The following is a 22,109-nucleotide window of genomic DNA, read 5'->3' as shown; positions in this document are numbered from 1 at the left end:
GTGGTTTTGGGTCCACAAGATAATATTGCTGCAATGAGACTGATAGCTCACAAGTTGAAGTGTGGGGGTTTCCTGGCTGAATCTTCAATGCTTAAGCCTTGGAAGGTCATCTCATCTGGGTAATCTCACTCATCCTTATATGTTACCTGTAAAAATTAAGCAAACACCAACACTAAAACTAGCCAACTAATCTCAAACTAAGCTAAAAATGGGCATGAAAAATAAATGTCAGAGGGAAAAATCAGAGAATGACTTGGTTGCTATTGTAGAATGTCTACATTCTACAAGAAGACATGAAGAATATTGTTTTGTTTAGTTTTTTTTTTTAAGTATAGTGCTGAATTTGCTGAAACAGAGTGTCAGAGTTGAAAATTAATACGAATAAAGTCAGTATTGAGCTTCCCCGGTGGCTCACACAGTAAAGAGTATGTGTGCAAGGTAGGAGACTAGGGTTCAATCCCTGGGTCAGAAAAATCTCCTGGAAAAGGATATGGCTACCCACTCCAGTATTCTTGCCTAGGAAATCCCACGGACAGAAGAGCCTGGGGAGCCCCAGTCCATGGGGTCACAAAGGGTCGGACATGACTGAGAGACTAACACTTCAGTTCAAAGTCAGTATTAATAACCAATACTTAGTGAGCTCTAACTACATGAGGCTAGATAATCTGCTAAGAATTTTACACTGCATACTCAGAAGAACACTAGAAAGTGGGTGGCATTGTTCTCCCCATTTTTCAAACGTAGAAACTGAGACATAGGATGGCTAACTGACTAACTCAAATCTGATATCTAGGAAGCAGTATAACACAGAGAACGCTGATCAATATTATGCAATAACCTAAATGTGAGAAGAATTTGAAAAAGAATAGATACGTGTATACAGATAACTAAACTCCAATACAGGGCTTCCTGGCGACTCAAAGGTAAAGAATCTGCCTGACAATAAGGGAAAAGTGGGTTTGATACCTGGGTCAGGAAGATCCTCTAGAGAAGGAAATGGCAACCCCCTCCAGTATCCTTGCCTGAGAAATCCCATGGACAAAGGAGCCTGGTGGGCTATAGTCCATGGGGTTGCAAAGAGTCAGACACAACAGAGAATAAACAACAACAACAAACACTCTCCAATAAATAAAATGTTTTTTAAAAAAGATTTAAATCTAGGATTCAGTGCAAAGCTTGAGCTTTTAACCAAAATTCTTCTTCATTGCTACTCTGTAGTTGTCTATTTATCTGTGAACTATCGGACAAATGGAATTGCTCTAATCAGTTGCTATCATAAAAATGTCCTTGTTCTGTATGCTTTCCTTTACATCTCTCCTTTTCTTCATAATCAAGGGCAAGGCCCTTTTCTATGACATTTTTGCCAGCTGCCAAGTTCAGTGATAATTAAGGCTATAATGAGAGTTAATATTTCATAACCACAACAGGAGGGAGTCACTCACAAACCTCCCTTCAGCTTTACTCTTCTCCAGAGCACTTCCATCATCTTTCCTAGATGGGAGTTTCCTGGGACACAGACTCTTCTATGGGGCTCTGCATGCGTGTAGGTTTATTGAAGCGTGACCTCAGCATGGACATGTAGGAGAGTGAGAGAGGCAGAAATGGGAAAATGGAGTAGTTGAACTGCGATGTGGTGGTTAGAAAGACCTCAGCCAATCTCAGGTAGTTCTGGAACTGAACTGGCCCTTCAGAGTTGTCCTGAATTGAAGTGATGAGACTAATCTTTGTGCCTCTCATTGAGCAAGTTTTCAACTCTGGCTGCCCTTGGGGAAAGAGGGGTTGTCTCTGGGGCATTTAACTTCTTTTGAACAGAGGCACTACCCAGTAAGGAATTCAACTGTTGAGTCTTCAGCAAGCAGTGCTCCCATGAGCTGAAAGAAAAAGCAGAGTGCTCTCCTGAAGGAGAGATTGAGGTAACACACCTTTAGCTCTGCAGCACCTGACATTCTAAATATTATACTTATTGCTTGTGTATTGTCTTTCTCCTCTGTTTCTCTCCTTCCATAAGCTATGGAAGAGCAGGAATCTTTGTTTTTGCTTTATTTCTAGCATGTAGAATGTGTGTGTGCCAAGTCATTTCAGTCGTGTCCAACTCTTCACAACCTCATGGGCTGTCGCCTGCCAGACTCCTCTGACCATGGGATTCTCCAGGCAAGAACACTGGAGTGGGTTGTCATGCCTTCTTCCAGAGGATCTTTCCAACCCTGGGATCGAGCCCACGTCTCTTATGTCTTCTGCATCAGCAGGTGGGTTCTTTACCACTAGTGCCTCTTGGGAAAGTGCACGTGGAATAGCACTTAGTAAAGATGCAGAAGGGGTTCTCACAGATACTTGTTGAATGAATCAGTGCACAAACGAATGAATACATTTTTTGCATCCTGATGAGAAAATTAAAACTTAAACAAATGAACTGCCTTCCTCAGGGTCTAATACCTAGAGAGTAGCAGAGCTTGGATGCAGACTGATCTGGCCCAAGTGCTAAATCACTTCACTTCACTTCAAAGTTTCTCATTTTTATAGCAAGGGAAGATAAATTGGCACATTGCCTTTATTTAATTGATGAGGAATTAAAGTCTATAGTGGAGAATCCTCATGAGCCAAGATACCAAGTCCTGTATTTTCTACCTGAATATACCATTTTCCTTTAGCAATTAGAACATACAACTGAGTAACCTAGCCTGGGGCCATTCAGTGACACAGTCGTGTGGGACATTTATCTTGGTGTCTAAGTTTACTTTGCTAACACAGCACCTTTACTTCTATGATATCGAGATTCATGAAGTGTTCCAGATAACTTAATTTCCAGGACTTCTTCAACTGACCAACTTTCATTTGAAGGTTTGGCATAGGATGGCTCAGTTCCAGTTTTCTCAGGAGGCTCTGGTGAGCAGGTCATAATTCACTGTGTCTTGAAAGTTCAGAAACCAAATATGAACTGTCAAGGAGAAATATGCAGACTCACACGCTGGCAGATAGTAAGCATGTGTTAGAATTTAAACGGATGATTCCAAAGGTTCCAGCACATTCTGTAAGGGTGAATTTTTAAGACCTAAATCGTCTCTAGGGAATTTGGAAGTTATGACAGCTATAGTTATGGAAATGAATTTATATTTGGAAGGATTTATTTTTAGGGTGGATGAAGTAAAGGTGATGAAATAATTAGATGTATTAGCAATGGTTTCAGAAAAGTCAGTTATGGAAAGCTTGCTCAGACACGCTTCTCTGTCTCCAAAACAACAGATAACTGGAAGAAAAATAAAAACTCAAGAAGGTTTTAGCTTCAGTGGCAAGATAATAAATAGATGCCATGATATGGCCCCTGTCTATGAATCCAGCCCCTTATCCTATATTTCCTATGCCAGGATCATCAGCCTGTCATTCCTTACCCCTGTCCTTTGCACCCTCTGATGAAGTTGCTGGTTTTCTTAGTAAAGCATGCATCGGAATTACTTGGAAGGCTTGTTAAAACAGAGTGCTCAGTTGACCCCTGGGCCCCAGAGTTTCTGGTTCACTAAGTGTGAGTTAGGGTCTGAAAAGGAGCATTTCTAACATGTTCCCAGGTGTTGCTGGATGGCTCTGCTGCAGCATTCACACTTTGAGGACCACAGTCCTAAGCATATTGAATTTTTTTTTTCTGTTGCTAGAAAGTCTGATACAATTTCTTTTTTTTTTTTTAAATTTATTTATTTTTTTTTAATTTTTAAATTTTAAAATCTTTAATTCTTACATGCATTCCCAAACATGAACCCCCCTCCCACCTCCCTCCCCATAACATCTTTCTGGGTCATCCCCATGCACCAGCCCCAAGCATGCTGCATCCTGCGTCAGACATAGACTGGCGATTCAATTCACATGATAGTATACATGTTATCTCTACCTACACACACGAGAGAGTCCCCAACCCTGTCATCCCATCCTCTATCCCCATAATTTCGACAGTGAAGTTTTATTTAACTTTAAAGTCTCCTTCAAGGTATTTTTTTATTTTGGAAACTTTCCTTGACATATTTGGGTTTTTCTCTGTGTGCTCCTTGAAGCATCACATGTAACCCTGTATTGTAACCTTGTGTAATTTTCTGAACCTCTCAATTAGCTTTTGTGAAAGCCAGGAACAAGTTTATTCTTCTCATCTTTGAATCCCCAGTGCTTGCCTCTATATCTTGCCCTTATTAATATTTTTTGATTGAGTTAACGAATAAATAAATAAATTGAACAACTGAACATTCTTCTGTGTGCTTTACCATTTGCTGCTTCCTTTCAAGTGCCCTTTACTTTTCTTCTCACTATATCAAATTTAGGAAGAAACTTTGTATCAAAGTTAGAAATAAACTCTTTTACTTCTAAGGATAAAAACTTATGCAACAACATTGGAAACATTGTCAATATTATTCCTTCATCTCAGAATGAGGATAGGAAGTGTGTATAAATGTAGGACATATGTATATCATATATATATATATATATATATATGGGACTGCAAGGAGATCAAACTAGTCAATCCTAAAAGAAATTAGTCTTGAATAGTCATTAGAAGGACTGGTGCTGAAGCTGAAACTCCAATACTTTGGCCACCTGATGTGAAGAACTGACTCAGAAAAGCACCTGATGCTGGGAAAGATTGAAGGCAGGAGGAGAAGGGAATGACAGAGGATGAGATGGTTGGATGGTATCACTGACTCAATGGACGTGAGTTTGAGCAAGCTCTGGGAGTTGTTGATGGACAGGGAAGCCTGGCGTGTTGCAGTCCATGGAGTCACAAAGAGTCGGACATGACTTAACAACTGAACAGATACACATATATAGGACTTCCCTGGTAGCTCTGCTGGTAAAGAATCTGCCTGCAAAGCAGGAGACCCCAATTCGGTTCCTGGGTTGGGAACATCCGCTTGAGAAGGGATAGACTACCCATTCTATTCTTGGACTTCCCTGGTGGCTTTGACAGTAAAGAATCCAGCAATGCGGGAGAACTGGGTTTGATCCCTGGGTTGGGAAGATCTCCTGGAGGAAGGCATGGCAACCCACTCCAGTATTTTTCCTTGGAGAATCCCCATGGACAGAGAACCCTGGTAGGCTATAGTCCATGGGGTCGCAAAGAGTTGGACATCACTGAGCCACCAAGCACAGCATAGCATACACATATATGGACTGGCCAGGTAGCACTAGTGGTAAAGAAGCTGCCTAACAATGCAGGGGACATAAGAAACGAGTTCTATCCCTGAGTGGGAAGATCTCCTGGAAGTGGGCATGGCAACTCACTCCAGTATTCTTGCCTGGAGAATGTCATGAACAGAGGAGCCTGGTGGGCTACAATCCATGAGGTCATAAAGAGCTGGACACGACTGAAGTGACTTAGCATGCGTGCACACACACACATATATAAAAATATATACATATACATATGTATGGTAACTTCAGTAAGTTATATTACAATGTTTATTGTTTACAGAAAAGTTGAAACTGATTGTTGAAAAAAATCATTCAATCTGCTTTCCTGTTTTGTATACCGTGCATATAAAATAACTTTAATTTTAAAATACTTAGAGTCCAAAGTATTTTCAAAGGATGCTCAGTATTCCAAACACTTAAGAGAATATGGAATTCAGTTTGTTGTGAATCAGCTCTTTTATATCTGGTGGCAAGGTTGCCACACTTTGCTCCTTTGCCTGTGGTATAGTCAGTAACACACTCATGCATGCCTTGCTCAGGTTTGTGCATACACAGCTAAATCTTTTAAATGGCTCCTGTTTTTTTTCCACCAAGAATACCTGCTACTCAATTTAAATTCACTAAACTACTGTTTCCCTTGAAAAAGTCACATGTAACACAAATACTTAAGCTGCTTCTTAATTCTTCACAGTGGCCATGGTAGAGCTGGCTGGGTTTATTTTATAAATATCTATCCATTCAGTATTGTGACTTCACCATAAGATAAAGGCAAAAACAGATAGATGTCTTATGTTGGGTTAATATACAGTTAAAAGATGTTGCATTAGATTATTTAAAATTATTTTTTACTGCATATTGGTACTTTGGCAAGTAAAATTCAAACTATGTTTATCTTTATGTTTTGACATTGGCAGATAATGTTTAGTATTTATATATTTTACATAAAGTACTTTTCACCTGACTTGGAGATTTTAACAACTCTTTCATTCAACTCACATTTTTTTTTGGCTCTGAAAATGACAGATTACCGGGTGGATAGAATTCAAGTGAGAAATAGGAAATAAAGTTATGAAAAGAACCAAGGCTCTGGGCTGTAAAACCCTTGCAGTGCATGGCTTTTAAAGGACATTTTGATCCCAACATCATGTGTTTCTAACTTTGCTGTATGAACCACACCTATGTATTGCCATTGGACATCATCCTACGCTAGCCAGAATTACCCTAAATGCATTATAGAAGCAATAACTGAACATCACAATTCAACCCCGCCTTGAGAATAATACATGATCATGCACCAGATGAGGGTGAGAGGTCAACCATAATTAAGAATCACACCAGTAGTTCTGGATAGGTTCCATATGGTTATATTAAGAGATGAGGTTTTCTTCACTTTGCCCTTGATGCTTTTCCAACAACTAAAATATGACATTAAAAAAAAAGCCACTTCACAACAGAAGTCAATAAAGCTGATTTGTGTAGCTGAAAGAATGACTCTAAATCTTCAAGTATTACATGCAGAATATATTTTTTCACTAAATTTAGAGCAATCTGAACTGTCTTAAGAACACTTTTTGCTCTGTTAAAGAATTCAAGTTTGTAAAGTTGAATAACTTGACAGAAAAATTTAGGCAATTTATATGATGTCTGATAGAAAAAAAATCCATCTTATCTCAGATCAAGTCAAATTAAAATTAGACTTTAGAAATGACATAAATAAGGAACTCTGTTATGAGAGCTTGTAGTGAGGTTAGTTGTGAGCTGAAAGACAGAGAATGTATATTATTTATCTTTGTCTTTCTTTCTTGTATTTCCAGGCTCATGCAAAGCAATACATAAGGTACAAAAATGAATAGGAAATGGCTCTTGATTTAAAAAAAAAATCCGGTCAAGGAATGACAGTTTATATCCCAAAGAAATCATATTTTTGTTTATGTTTCTATAGGTTATTGCCTTAAAAACTATATTCTAAGAAATAGATCCATCGCTGATTGTTCATTCCCCTTTAGATTTGATCCAAATTGTAACATTGCACATTGATACACACATTTTACAACTTCTAAGTACCTGTTAATAGTTAATGATTTTCTTTCCAGCCCATTTAGCAAACTTATAATCGTTAATATTTTTCATATTAAGGCTTTCAATCTGTTTTATGGTACATAAGCCAGGTTCTCATCATTTAAAATCTTTATTGGATCCATGCAAAACTGAAACAAAATATCTTTTTTTGTCAATGCAAGCTTCTTAAAAAGAGACTTCTATTTTCTATGCAAATAGTTACTCTTCATCAAGTCTTTGCACATTAAGGTAATCAAACTAACTGCATCATTTTGACCCTGTATAGTGCCACATTAGGTCTACCATATGTGCACTAATCGATAAATCTATTTTATAACAAACATAACCTTCTGAAGTTAATGCATAATGATTTGTCAATAATTATAGTCTTCTGAAAATCAATCACATATTATTTTAAGGAGGAATATCATTAGTTAAAGGAGGGTGGAGAATTGGAGGTAAGAATAAAAAAAAATCATGTAGAAAATTAGAAGTAGTGACCAACCTGAATAAGAAAAGTAAAAACACTGAATGGGTAGAAAGGGAACTCAGTCCAAATTCTTAGCATGAAAAGGACCTGATGCCGTAAAATATCCCCATTTCAACACTTACTAGTTGTGGGGACCTGGTAAGTTACTAAACTTTATATTTCAGTTTTCTAATCCATAGGATAGGCCTGACAATAGCACCCCCTTCAAAGGTTGTAAGTATATTAGTAGCCATAAATAATTAAGTAGTATTTGAAGCCTAATTATAACTCAATAAATACGATCCATTGTTATAAAATATGAACGTTAGAAGTTACCTTAAACTTCTATCACCAAAGTATGGATTTCTTTTATGACATGCTGAAAAAGCATCTAGCTAGCTTAAGCAAAAAGTCTTATGAGAGATCTTCATTGTATCATAAGGGAAGACAATTTATATTCAGACAACCTAACTGCTAGAAAATTTTCCTTTCCTACTGATGTTTGCATTTAGATAGCTATGGCTGCCAACATTGAAAGTGTGCTATTGATTGAAAATTATTTCAAATTAAGGTCTCATATACTGGAATTCATCCTCCTCTGAGCAGACTCATAAATATGAAATCTGCCTCCTGCCACTCCACCAGGGTCAGCTGGTCCTCTTTCTGCTTCATGCTTTACCATTAATAATCACCCCCAAATTTCTAGTGCCTGTTAATAATGATGTAGCTAATTTCATCCTTGGTAATTAAAGTAGTCCAGGTCAGGTTTCAACAAATAGACTGAATCAAACATAATAGAGATTTTTTTTTTTAAAGGTGTTTAAAGAGGAAAATCTATTTAAGAACAAAAAAAGTCATTTTACTCTACTTCAAATGCCTCCAAACTTTAGAACTAACAATTAATTTGTAACTAAAAAGGCATACATCGTATTTCTACACCATTCAAATCAGTTACAGCTTATTATCCAAAATATAGCAAGCAGTATTGCTTACTGTGGGAAAGAAAAATATTTGATTCTTTTCTTTTTGACTGGAAGACAACATGCTATTCTTCCATATTTTGAAATTATACATTCTTCATATATTTAATTAAATGTGTATTAGAAATTATGTATAAGATACTTTATGAGACTCAAAGATACACATGTTACAGTTCTTGACAGCAAGGAGTTAACAACTTAGTGAAGAATTAAGCCCTCACACAATAAAATATCATAGACAGTCTGAGGAAAGAGTGATTATTTCTCACTGGACTGATCAAAAACACTTTAGGTGGGGTAGTATGTGAGTGGACTGACCATTTTGAATGTGATAGGTTTCTGAATATTACAGCTGGAACTCACAGATGCAGCTTAGATATGATGAACAGTCAGAAAATTTCATGTATGAAGAATTTATATATTTTCCCAGGGTGTATGTGAACTAGAGGGAGATAGGACAGAAACGATGTCAATTTGGATTAGATGAAAAGAAGACTTGAATATTTGTTGAGAAATTCACATATTGCTCAGTAGAATATATCTAATGATTTGTAGTTTTTAAGTGTATAGAAAGTTGAGTACAAAAATTAGTCAAATGAGGGCATGAAAAATAGATTAAGGAAGAAATCAGAAACACATCTTGCACCTTAATTTTCAGGATCATTTCCCATCCATAAATTGTTAAAGCTAATCAAATTGCTTAAATATGAAAACATCGTAAAATAGCTAAATTTTATGGATGTTTTCCAAATAACTAAGCTATTAAATTTATTCATTTGTATCTATGTAACACTTTTTGTATAAACATGTAAGACAGAAGGTTCTAATTTGAAACCCCACTATTCAATAATTTATACTTGGGTTAGTTAATGCTGATCATAATGATTTTTATGTGGTTATTTAAGTGATATAAATCTAGTCCATCATTACTACTTTTGGTAAATAATAGTGTAAAATATTGACAGATATGGCTTTTGTGCTGTAAAAGTGCTTCATGTAGCTTATAGTGGAAAACCTAAATTTACATTTTGTTAAAATTTAATGTATAATTAATCTTTTAGGGGAAAAGAATTGAATTGTTTATATGCTGACTGTGTATTAAGTCTCCTGGATCATCTGAATAACTGTTAAGGCAATGGAAGAGGTAAATTACATGTCAAGTCCCAGTAGTCTTTCAAAAATTGGCTCCAAGCTATGGGTTCTCCTACCTTTTGACAGCTTCACAAGCTCTCTTATAGTATATAAGTAAAATGTTTAATTTGACTGCAATATAGCAGGATATATCTTATTTTGGTTTCAAAAATGAACCTAAAAAAGTACTTTCTGTTTCTGTAAAATACGTTTAATATCAGAAAAATATTGGTGGTGTTTTAAATAAAAACAAATGCTTTATTTCTTTATCATTAAATTATTTATTTTTAACAATGTAGGTATGATTTTCACAGATTTTATTAATATCAAATCAAATATGGTTTGTCAAGCATTTGTAAAAATTTGGATAACATTATGGGCTATGTAAATAACTTTTCAATTTTATTTTCTTTGTTGTTTCTTTTCTTTCAGTTTTATTTTCTTTGTTGAGAGAAGCACATTTTTCCCCAGAAAAATGAGCTCAGAAATAAAAACAAATATGAGGCAGATAAAATTTTCTGTTGTTTTATCCATATAAGCCAAAAAGGCCTGTACTTGACTAACTGTGTAGGATATGTGTGTGTGTGTTCATATGCTTTTATTTCTTACTACCGATTCTGTATTTTATTGTAATTTGTTCGATCTTTTTCCAAAAAAATGGAGGGGGTACAATTACAGTGCCTAATAAAAAGACCTGTATGTACATAATAACCAGTCAATAAATGTTCTTAGTGAAAATATTATTTAAAATATTTAGCTATATGTTGTTAGTCCTAAGAGAGACTGGCAGACATATGGAATGTTAGTATCTAAACATAAAAGGCTTTCCTTTGTAACTAAATATGACTGACTTTCTACCTACTTATCCATAGATCCATCAATCAATTCTCTCTCTCTTCCTGTACCACATATATACTGAGGTTGCTCTATAGACTTAGGAAAAGGGGATCCCAATAGCTATAGTTCAGGGAGGCTCTTTTTATAGTGCCACCAGTCATAAAATTTCAACATGCTGGTCAGTTTTCACTCGTATATTCTGACTCCAGAAAAAAATCCAACCACTGGTCTAAAACAGCAAGAGCAGTCACGGTGATAGCTCTAGTACTGTGTTTGTAGAGCACAAGTAATTAATTCAGAACATTATGATTTTGCAAGGAATTATTTCTTAGTTTATATTACTGTCTCGTTAGTTTTTAGTAAACTAAATGTTGAACAAAGTAAAATAGATATGCCCAAAGAGGATTACATTGTAAACTACTTTATTTTACTTACTTCAAAAAATGTGAACCTGTATCAAATGAGAGAGTAATTTCACCTCCCCACTTCACACCCCATATCTAAGGACTATGAAGTCAGTTAATTAAACAGAATACGCAAGAGAGAACTTAAAAAGAAAGTTGACATTACAATAGTTCAGAGAGTACTAAAGAAAAACCAAAGCTATAAAGATTTAAAGATGCCCTAGGAGAGTGTATAGAGAAAAAGACTGATGCTGTCAGTTGGGATTCATATCATTATATTCCTAAATTTATAGTAAACCTACCCATACTCTACTATGACATAATTCACTGAAACTTTCTTCTAGATATAAACAGCATGCTTTGAAAATGCAATTTAAAGCTAACCAGATAAAAAATGATCCTTTAAATGATTTTCCTTCAGGCTATAAATTGACTTGGGAGTCACTCGATATGCACCCAAAATCCAGGTTTACATGAACATATTTTTCCAGACTCGTCTCAAACACTATGTCTCTTCAAGGGTAGAAAAAAGTCACTTTCGTGACATTTACAAGTCAGCAGTTCAGAACATGACTTTTGCTGTCTGCAGCTGTCGGGTGCATCTAAGAGTTTAATCCTGCACCTCCACTTACTGATTATCAGATTTGGATAACGCTACTCTAGTTTCCAAAATGAGTTATAATCTTGTCAGAATTAAAAAGATAATTTGTGTAAAGTACTCACTTATCGGGAGTGATAAACTGGGGCAACTGTGATCTAATTAGTGGTCTTACCATTAGCATTTTATGATCAAACAAAAGGACTTGGCAGGATGCTGGAGTAGTTACGAGTACAGGCCTTGGAAGAAGATATCCTTCAGTTTCTAATTCTAGCTTAGCTTTCTTACCAGCCATGTGAATCTGGGCAAACTGCTTAATTTCTCTAGGCTTCTGACTTCTCGTAAGTAAAGTTAGGAAAATAATACTGGTCTTATTGGATGTTGAAATGTTTAAATAAGATAACACATGTAAAATACTGCACATCATTTTTGGCACTTATGAGAGGCTCAACAAATGGTAGCTATTATTATCATTATAGAATTTTTATAAATCTTATATAAGAATTTTTATAATAATTTGCTATTATTGAATTCTTATACAAATATAGGTATTTTAACAATGTTTTTATTGTAATTAAATAGTTATCTATTTTTCCACTGAAAAGTGAAGTCGCTCAGTCGTGTCCGACTCTTTGCAACCCCATGGACTGCAGCCTATCAGGCTCCTCCGTCCATGGGATTTTCCAGGCAAGAGTGCTGGAGTGGATTGCCATTTCCTTCTCCAGGGGATCTTCCCAACCCAGGAATCAAACCCGGGTCTCCTGCATTGCAGGCAGACACTTTACCATCTGAACCACCTCTGCTACCTAAGTACATAGCAAAAACCATGTATATAATCCTTACAAAGATAGCAACGTGACAGATTTCTAAAATAATAAAAAAAAATCAATGGTGGAGCTGGGTTGAGAATGAACATGACATTTAATGCCATGTTACATGACTTTGGAACACCTTACTCTCCTTATCTCTCATTTTGGTTTTTAATATATTGAGTCTATGAAATTGAGTTTCTAATCAAGCCCGTGTACCTATATTTGAACTTAAGTGCATTTCAGTGGAGTTTGTCTCTTGACCACTGTTTTTATTGATCTAATATAAGGGAGTTGGTGATGGACAGGGAGGCCTGGCATCTGCGGTCCATGAGGTCACAAAGAGTTGGACACAACTGAGTGACTGAACTGAACTGAATTGAACAAGCCAAAGCTGAAGAATTTTGAACTAACTGCTAAAATCATTTGCTCATGGCTTTACTCTCTTCCAAGTATTCATTAGTATCATGTTATGATGCCGAGATTGGCAAACAGTTAGGCAAACACCATCCATTGAGACTCACTATGTTATGGTCTGCATGATGAATTCTGCATAAAGAGACATATTTGGGCTACATTACAATTGTGATAGAGCAAGGCATTTCATAGAAATATTTAACGATAGCCCTGACACATTAACTGAAATGACTATGAGTATTTACATGAATAGAATTCTGCTTAATGAGACTATTCAAAATTTGGGACGTTAGATTTTCAGCTACCAGGACAGACTGAAACCACACTTAAATTAACAACTTACTTTACACTTTTGTATGAAACTTACTTTCATCTCCTGTTTCAAATTCAAACTTCTGACTGTAGCCACTGTATCCTGCTGCAGTCCTCACTCTGATATGAAAAATGTACTTGGTGGCTGGCTTGAGACCTGTGATGATGACACTGGGGGCCTTGGACCTCGTGGAGGAATAGGTGAGTTGCTCATGCTCCTGGGGACAAGGAAAAGAAGAGAAAGGGAATGAAGCAGTTATTCTACTTTTACCTGGAGACACTGTAAAATTAAGCTGAGGAATTATGCTCTATCAAAAATATTGATTAAAAGTGGTACAAGCATGGTTTTCCATAATCTGGCATTTAGTTATTTATCAATTATGATGCATATGATATGGTCTTGATTTGGAAATTTATTGAGAATGATGGTTATCTTATATAAACTGCATTTGTATTTTTGGCAATTTGGATTTCTGACCCAGCTCTAAGGAACGGTGGTGACGTGAGAGCACGTGTACACAGATGGCAACTGCATCTTAAACAAATGGGCACATTAGGTCAGACCACACCAGCAGAGTGCAAGGAGCAAGGGTGGGAGAATTCAAGTACCCGCTACTCACTTCTACCCGCAGGTAGTGCCAAAATGCCGGCGCTATCCGTGGGTAGACCTGTGGGTGAAAGGAAAAATAAATTAATTGTTTTTTAAAGTTTGAAATCTTTTATACCAAATCAAATGCACTGTTCTGAAACTCAGTGATTCCCCAGTAGTAACACTGAATTAATGCAACTTAAGACATAAAATGTTGAAAATTTTCTTTTGAGGGAGAATATACTCTTCTGAAAAAGTACCACAGTTTATTTTGTAAAGATGTACAAGATACATAATGATTGTGAGGTAGATTTTACACAATCTGTCCACGAGGGAGCATCAAAGACAGAGAACAGTACAAAAGACAGCACACCTGAGAAATCAGGGAGGACTGGAGGGTTGGTTCCTGGTCACCCGCAGCTGACTGACTCTCTCTCCTCACTAACAGGAACCACAGCTAACGGAACGCCCTAGTCACTCAGGGTCTCGTAAGTGGTTTGTCTTGTCTATAACCTGAGAACAATTTACTTGTGCCTTTAAGAGACTGTCCATGATACGCTGGTGCTGGGAACACATTAAACTCAATTCTGCTTTTGTATAGTGTTACTGTTCAATAACTTTATGGTGTTCTAACACACTAAAGCTGAAACTCCAGTACTTTGGCCACCTCATGCGAAGAGTTGACTCATTGGAAAAGACTCTGATGCTGGGAGGGATTGGGGGCAGGAGGAAAAGGGGACAACAGAGGACGAGATGGCTGGATGGCATCACCAACTCGACGGACATGAGTTTGAGTGAAGTCCAGGAGATGGTGATGGACAGGGAGGCCTGATGTGCTGCGATTCATGGGGTCGCAAAGAGTCGGACACAGCTGAGTGACTGAACTGAACTGAATTGAACAGGGTAGCTGAAAAAAAATATGAACAACTCTTCTAAACTCATAGGTCAAATTAGGCCACCAGGTCCTTGAACTAATTCTCTACTATTCTCATTTTAACATATCTAGAGATTCTCAGAGATAGAAATAACTTTCAAGATCATTAATTAAATCACTCATTTGATGCTTATATTTGATCTGTCTTGATGTTCCATCAAGATCCCATTTAGCCTTTGCCTGAAAACATCTGTTGTCCAGGAGACCTTCCAGATTAACAAAGTTATAAAAATCTGCATACAGAATGTATCAAACTGCATTTATTGGCCAGTGATGCTACAAGATTTGTAACTATGAAAATAATTTCCCTTATGCTACTTTTGAAAAAATTCCTTATCTGAAAAGTCATTTTTAAACTTTACAGCCATATTTGTCAGAACTTTACATGCTACATGGTTATTCTCTTTCTAGCTGAGGAACCGCATTCGTCATCTTACTCCAGATAGAACTGTACAAAGATAAATGAATCAACAATAGCAACACTTTAAGTAAAAGGACAAAACAGAGAAACTACAACTTATATTCATCCCTAGATCACTTCTAGATTAGAAAGTAAATAAATATCTGCCTGCTAAAAATCCAAGAAAATAAAATCTATAAAATCATCAATGGCAGAAATAATCTGCTAAGACCTTAAAGAAGAAGTTTTCTAAGATCAAGATCTTAATAATTATGGGGCTTAACTCCCATACTGTGGAGAAAAACAGTTTTCCCGGTGGCACAATGGTAAAGAATCCACCTGCAAATGCAGGAGATGCAAGAGATGTGGGTTCAGTCCCTGGGTCAGGAAGATCTCCTGAAGCAGGAAATGGCAACCCACTCCAGTATTCTTGCCTGGGAAATCCAAGGACAGAGGAGCCTGGTGGGCTACATACAGTCCACGGGTGGCAAAGAGTAGGACATGACTGAGCAACTGAGCATGCGCTACTGGAAGAGAAGATCCTGTTTCTGGTAGAAGTTTGGAAAAACTTTTGGATGACCGTTCATTCTTGAAGAGGAGAATATTTCACCTTTCAAAGAATTTTCTGCAACATAAGAGTTACGGTGTATTCTGAGTGGCATTTCCCAGTAAGTAATTATGATTGAGAGGATTTTAAATCTCTGAAAAAGGAATTTAGTCTTATCCTTAGGGAGAGAGGATACAGATACAGATTGAAAAATTTACTTAGAATGGCCCCATAATAATACAAAAACATAGTGAAGTGAAGGTCACTCAGTCATGTCCGACTCTTTGCGACCCCATGGGCTGTAGTCCATGGAATTCTCCAGGCCAGGATACTGGAGTGGGTAGCCATTCCCTTCTCCAGGGGATCTTCCCAACCCAGGGATTGAACCCAGGTCTCCCACATTGTAGGCTAATTCTTTACCAGCTGAGCCCCAAGGGAAGCCCAAGAACACTGGAGTGGGTAGCCTATCCCTTCTCCAGTGGATCTTCCCAACCCAGGGATCAAACCAGGGTCTCCTGCATTGCAGGTGGATTCTTTAACAACTGAGCTATGAGGGAAGCCCTGGGAAGACTCCATTAAAACATAACTTAATAGTAATTTATTACTCAGTAAAGTTACCAGGAGCAAAGGACTGCTTTTGCAAATAGGTTTTAGCATATTTACAGTTACACAGAAGTATGTCTATAACTACATCCCTGGAATAAAAATCACTAAGTAGGAAGTATGCTCACATGGATCCTCTGCCTGAATCACAGCATCACAGGGCTGCTGCCCTGCCCCACATCTTACTTCCTCTGAGCATGCCAAGGAAGGGAGCACAGAGAGCAGTCATGAGAGTTCCTCCTTCCAGGGCATCACAGCCCTCTCTCCTCCTGGTGTTTCCAAGCTCTTGGGAAACCAAGTCAGCACTTGTCCATGACAAGCATAGGGCACTACTGTCCCAGAGTAATTTTGCTTAATTCCCTTTCTGTGACACAGCAACTCCAGTTCAAAGTGAGCAGGTAGAGGCAGTGCTTTGCCACAGATCCAGGAGGGCTCAGTTCTGAACATGCCTGAATAGTGGATGTATGAGAGTTTTTCTAGAGTTTGTACAATATGGAATTGCTATTTGTATGATACTTATGTCTTCAACTTTGCTAGCTAATATATTCTAGTGTTCATAATACTATCTTACAAGCTCTTCATCCTTGCTAAATCCATAGTAAAGTCTTCTCATCTTAATATTACTCAATTTTAGTACTTGCTGTCTTGATCAAGTTTTCCAGAGGCTTGAACCAATTTTTGGCTTTATCTCTCTATCGTTCTTTGCTTTCTATTTCATTTAATATCTTATCTTAATATAAATTATTTTCTTTCTTTGTATTTATTATGTTGTCTTCTAACTTCTTACATTTCATGCTTAACTCACTAGTTGTCAGTATATATTTTCAAATACAGTGTAAGTCTACAAATTTCTAAGTATTGCACTACTGTACTTTATAAGTTCTCATGATATATTATTGACCAGTTCTAAGCATTTACTATTTTCCACAAATATACTAGTTTTTAGTCTTTGTGGCCAAAGCAAGGTTATTATTTGCACACTTTTAAAGGTCAAAACAGGTTGTCAGGCAGTAAATAAATGACATTAAATGAAGCTCCAAAGGCATAACCCCATGGGTTGCAAAGTACACTGGACTGTGGTAAGATAACACTGACAGTCTTATGTACTAATGCTTATTGGCTGAACATGAAACAGTTTTTGTACTATTTCCCCTTGGATGAGCATGACTAATACTATCAGTTGTGGGACAAAACATTTAGTAGCAATGCACTGAATGTAATGATATGCATATCATTTCCTAAAATAAATGTGTATACAATTTCTAGTTTATATATTGTTATTCGCATATACTAAAAACAAAGTCCAGAACTAGGGCATTTACTGTCAAACAGAATACACATCTATTATTCTCTAGAGATGTAGACATTTATTTAAGGTCCTCTTCTCAAGCGCAGATCCTGCAGCTTAGACTCAAGATTGCCCTTTTCCAGCTTTTTTCCTTTTCTAGTTTTCCTGGGAGTCTAATCTTATCGTCACATTGAATCTTTCATGTACCTCAAATGCTCTAAGCTTTATCTATTATACAAGTCAGCTTTTCATGGTCATTAACAGGGATGTTCTTACTAGAGTCTGGACCCTCTTAGCATTCAATCTGAAACCTAATTTAGTGAAAAGAAAATAGGCTTAGCTGTCTAGTCACTATGGCTGTACCTTTCTGTAACCAAAGGTAATGTGATCTGTATCAACAGAAGGCTGCATGTAAATAATTCTGGGTTGGAATGGAATTCTCCTGTCCTGGGTTCAATTTGGGTTCTGCTTCTATTATGTACCTTGGGAAGTCACCTCCAGGATATTCATTTGCTCATACAGAAAATTCATTAATTCCACTGACGCTTATTAAATGCTCACTAGGGTAAGGTTCTAGGGCACTATAGTAGATTTGGCTTACATAATTATCAAAGTTCTACCTAAGCAATGATACTCTATAATTTTTATGTCAGAAATATAAGCCTGCTCTCCTCTGCCGTGACTGCTTCGCATCATGCCTCATCTTACTCTCTTGGGTTTCCCAGTCCCACTTATGGAGGAAGATTCAATAGGCCCATAAAGTGGTCAATTTTTAATTGGTTTGCTTTCTCTTAAAGTATTTGGCTGATCACACACACACACACACACACACACACACACTCATACACATAAAGTCTTTGGGTCTAAATGGATTTCTATAAGATTTTTTTTTCTTAAATTTTTAATTAATTTGATTATGCTGCTGCTGCTAAGTCGCTTCAGTCGTGTCTGACTCTGTTCGACCCCATAGACAGCAGCCTACCAAGCTCCCCTGTCCCTGGGATTCTCCAGGCAAGAACACTAGAGTGGGTTGCCATTTCCTTCTCCAATGCACGAAAGTGAAAAGTGAAAGTGAAGTCGCTCAGTCGTCTGACTCTTCGCGACCCCCCGGACTGCAGCCTACCAGGCTCTTCCCTCCACGGGATTTTCCAGGCAAGAGTACTGAAGTGGGGTGCCATTGCCTTCTCCAATTTGATTATACATGTGGTTAAAAGTTATGTTGTAGAGATTTTGCTACAGACATATAGATCTACATATATACCAGCAGTCATAAGGTAACAACCATGATTTGTGCAATGCTTTACAATTTTCAAGGTATTTTCACACACATTCTTTATGTAATACTCGTGATAATCTTATGGCAAGAAGAACTAGTAATATTTTTGGTCTCACTTAGCATATGATGGAACAGGTCCAGAAAGAATAAGTCCCTTACTAAAGCAAGTCACGTAACTAGTCAGCAGCTTCTGTTAAAGTTGTGATTTTTTACTATCCCCAAGTCAGGCAGATACACGTAGCACAAAAATGTTTATAAATTAGACTTTGAGCAAGGGTTATTTTTACACACTTTACATTCTTGATTATCGAATCACTAGAAATAACTTTAGATTTATGATGGACTGTGAAAGAGGACATGAAAGAGGACACTCAAACTATGAACTCCTGGAATTGGTGATGGACAGGGAGACCTGGCGTACTGCAGTTCATGGGGTCACAAAGAGTCGGACACAACTGAGTGGCTGAACTGAACTGAACTGTGAAAGATAGTAATGATTTGACGGCATTAGAATACTTTTAAATAAAAGTTCCTCAGTGGCAGCAAGAATTCTCAACATTGAAAATTTCAAGTAGTAATATCAAAGATAAAGTTGTTTTCTATTAAGGTTAACACATCTAATCATTCTGCTTTTTTTTTTTCTATTTTGATATTATGTCATAGGGACAGATTTCATGAAATTCCAAGGGGCTTATATTAATAATTTACCCAATCTTTCAAAGCATATTATTCCTATTTGGGGCTGGGAATAGAATTTGCTTGATAACGTCCAGGAGATTCTTCTAGAATTTTTGATGTATGATGGTACCCTGCATGGCTTTATACACAGAACAGCACTAAGAGGACAGATTAAAGCACTGTGGGGTTTTTCTTTGTCCTTTCAAGTCATGCCAAGTTTCAGTCATCAGGAATAGGGAAAAGTAGTATTAAAAATTAGCATTCTACTACCACAATCATTATTTTTTAATAGCAATGTCCTAATTAAGCCAATGGTAAAGTTCCTGTTCTGCTGGATAGAAGACTGAAGTGATAGATTCCTAAGAAAATAAAAAAAAAAGTAGATATTAATAGCTCTGCTAGGGGTCCTCTAAGTCAGTGGTCTCCAACCTCTTTGGCACCTGGGACTGGTTTCATGGAGGACAGTTTTTTTTCGGACTTAGGTGTAGGGGATGGAGTGTGCAGCCTAGATCCCTCACATGCGCAATTCATAGTGGAATCTGCGCTTTTATGACAATCTAATAGTCTAATAATCTAATGCCACTGCTGATCTTCAGGCAGTAATGTGAGTGATGGAGAGTGGCTGCAAATGTAGATGAAGCTTTGCTTGCTAACCCACTGCTCACCTCCTGCTGTGTGGCCTGCTTTCTAACAGGTCAGGGACCAGCAGCAGTTCTTGGCTTGAGGGTTGCGGACTCCTAGCTTAATTATTTTTTGTCGTTTGTCTCTTCTCATTTTTGTGTCTTTTTCACTCCGCATCTCTGTCTCTCTGTCTTTCTCTCTCTCTCACACACACACAATCCATCAACAAATTCATGATAGAAGACTGTTGAAATGCCTCCACAATAATCTTCTCAAAACTAAACAAATCAAAACTACATTTAGAACATGATCTGCAACAGAATATTTTTCCTGACAAAGCAAGAACTGCATAGCCTAGAAACGTAAAGTTTGAAAGGTTATCAAAGAATCTTGTTGTCTAAACAATGGTATAAACAAATCTGAAAATATTTTACTCGAATTAAATGAAGTTATTTCACATGACCTCCAGTTAAAGGAAAGCTTGTGTACTAGATCCTGTCAGAGTTTAATAATTATTTTCCAAAGAAGAGGGATACTGAATTTGGTGGTTTTTAAAGGTCATTTTTACAAGAATGAATCCTATGTGGGGGTAGGTACTTATCATACCCTGGCTGAAAGATTTCTTAAGATTTTTCGTATTTTTACTTTGATGTTGTAATTTCCTGATTACTAATGTGGATTCCCATGTGCTGTTGAAGTTGAAACAAAGATATTAGTTTCTGGAAAGGACAGCTTCCCTAAAATTAATACATGGGCATTGTGCTTGGTTCTTCAGTTTGTTTTTGAATTTAATTAGAATGAGATCTTTTAATGTTCTTTGAGAGTCACCAGCTCCCAGTGCACACCAATCACAGGATTTATAAAATAGAGCATCAGAATGAGCTGTGCGAGTCCAGGAACTGAAGCTATATTGTGTCTGTAAGACAGACATAATTATAAAAGAGCTTATAGTTCCAAAAAGTCATCCATTTCCATTCTTGTATCAGTTTATTTGATTCATTCCAAAGAAGTATTAATCTATTTCTTTTTTAAGAGCTCTTTAGAGAGAGAATCTTATTCTACTCTAGGCAAACCATATGGTACACAGTCTCTTCCTAAAGTCTAAGTTAATTGTCTTACTAAACTTTAAAAACATTTCTTTTTAATATGTGGAAAATGACTCTTCTAATGACTGAGCTGTAATAAGCCATTATTTCCTCCCTGCTAATTATGACTGTCTACCTAGAAATCCATAGAAGATTAACTGAAAACATTTAGAACTAATAAGTCAATTAGTTAGCCAACATACAATTATCAGTTACTTTCTTATACACTAGCAATGCCCAGTAAAGTTGTATTTTAAAATATTCCATTTACCATAGCAATAAAAACCTTATAGTTTATGACAAGAAATATGCAAGACCTATATGAGTAAATCTATAAGTGCTTGCTGTATAAAAAAGCAAGTCCTTTATTTATTTTGTCTTATTACAATGCAGAGATCTTTTGTAGAATACCACATAGCAGCAGTAAAAGCAGTAGCCTGATTTTCTTTTTTTCTTGAATGGATTAGTTGTTAATGCATAACTGTTAAATATAATTATGTTTGATTTAGGTTTTTAATAGGTATGTAGGTGAGAACTTTTCACTTACACTATAATTTTGTCTGTATTATGCTTTTAAGATGCAAAAGAGTATTAAATATTATAAACAATTTATCTGTATTTGCAAAAGTAATTATACATTTTTCACCTTAACGTAGTATATAATTGTGAATAACTATCTTTGCATTCCTAAGATAATCCCTACTTGTTAGCATCAGGTTATAATATAATTCTAAAATTTTTATTGCAGTCTTTGATTCAATTTGAAAATATTTCAAACAGAATTTTTATACCTCTCTTTAAATGATCTTGGCCTACAGTTTTCTTATTTTTTTCCCTTTTATTATCAATATTTGGTTATACTATTTGAGTTAGGTTATATTTAAGAGAATATATTATGAAACTTTTT

General features: G+C 36.6%; 1 protein-coding gene across 2 annotated transcripts in view; it reads right to left on the bottom strand.

The window, feature by feature from the left end:
• Positions 1-22,109, bottom strand: part of EPHA6 (EPH receptor A6) — a 985,602-nt gene that overhangs the window by 314,589 nt on the left and 648,904 nt on the right. For both annotated transcript variants that reach the window (XM_042230510.2, XM_060404157.1), the window contains exon 7: positions 13,237-13,399. In XM_042230510.2, coding sequence (XP_042086444.1) covers positions 13,237-13,399 — 163 coding nt within the window. The remainder of the gene's footprint in view (positions 1-13,236; positions 13,400-22,109) is intronic.

This window comes from Ovis aries, chromosome 1 (assembly GCF_016772045.2).
Source record: "Ovis aries strain OAR_USU_Benz2616 breed Rambouillet chromosome 1, ARS-UI_Ramb_v3.0, whole genome shotgun sequence".
NCBI classification, from domain to species: Eukaryota; Metazoa; Chordata; class Mammalia; order Artiodactyla; family Bovidae; genus Ovis; species Ovis aries.
The sequence above is the reverse complement of the archived record's forward strand: the minus strand, read 5'-3'. Positions and strand labels throughout refer to the sequence as shown.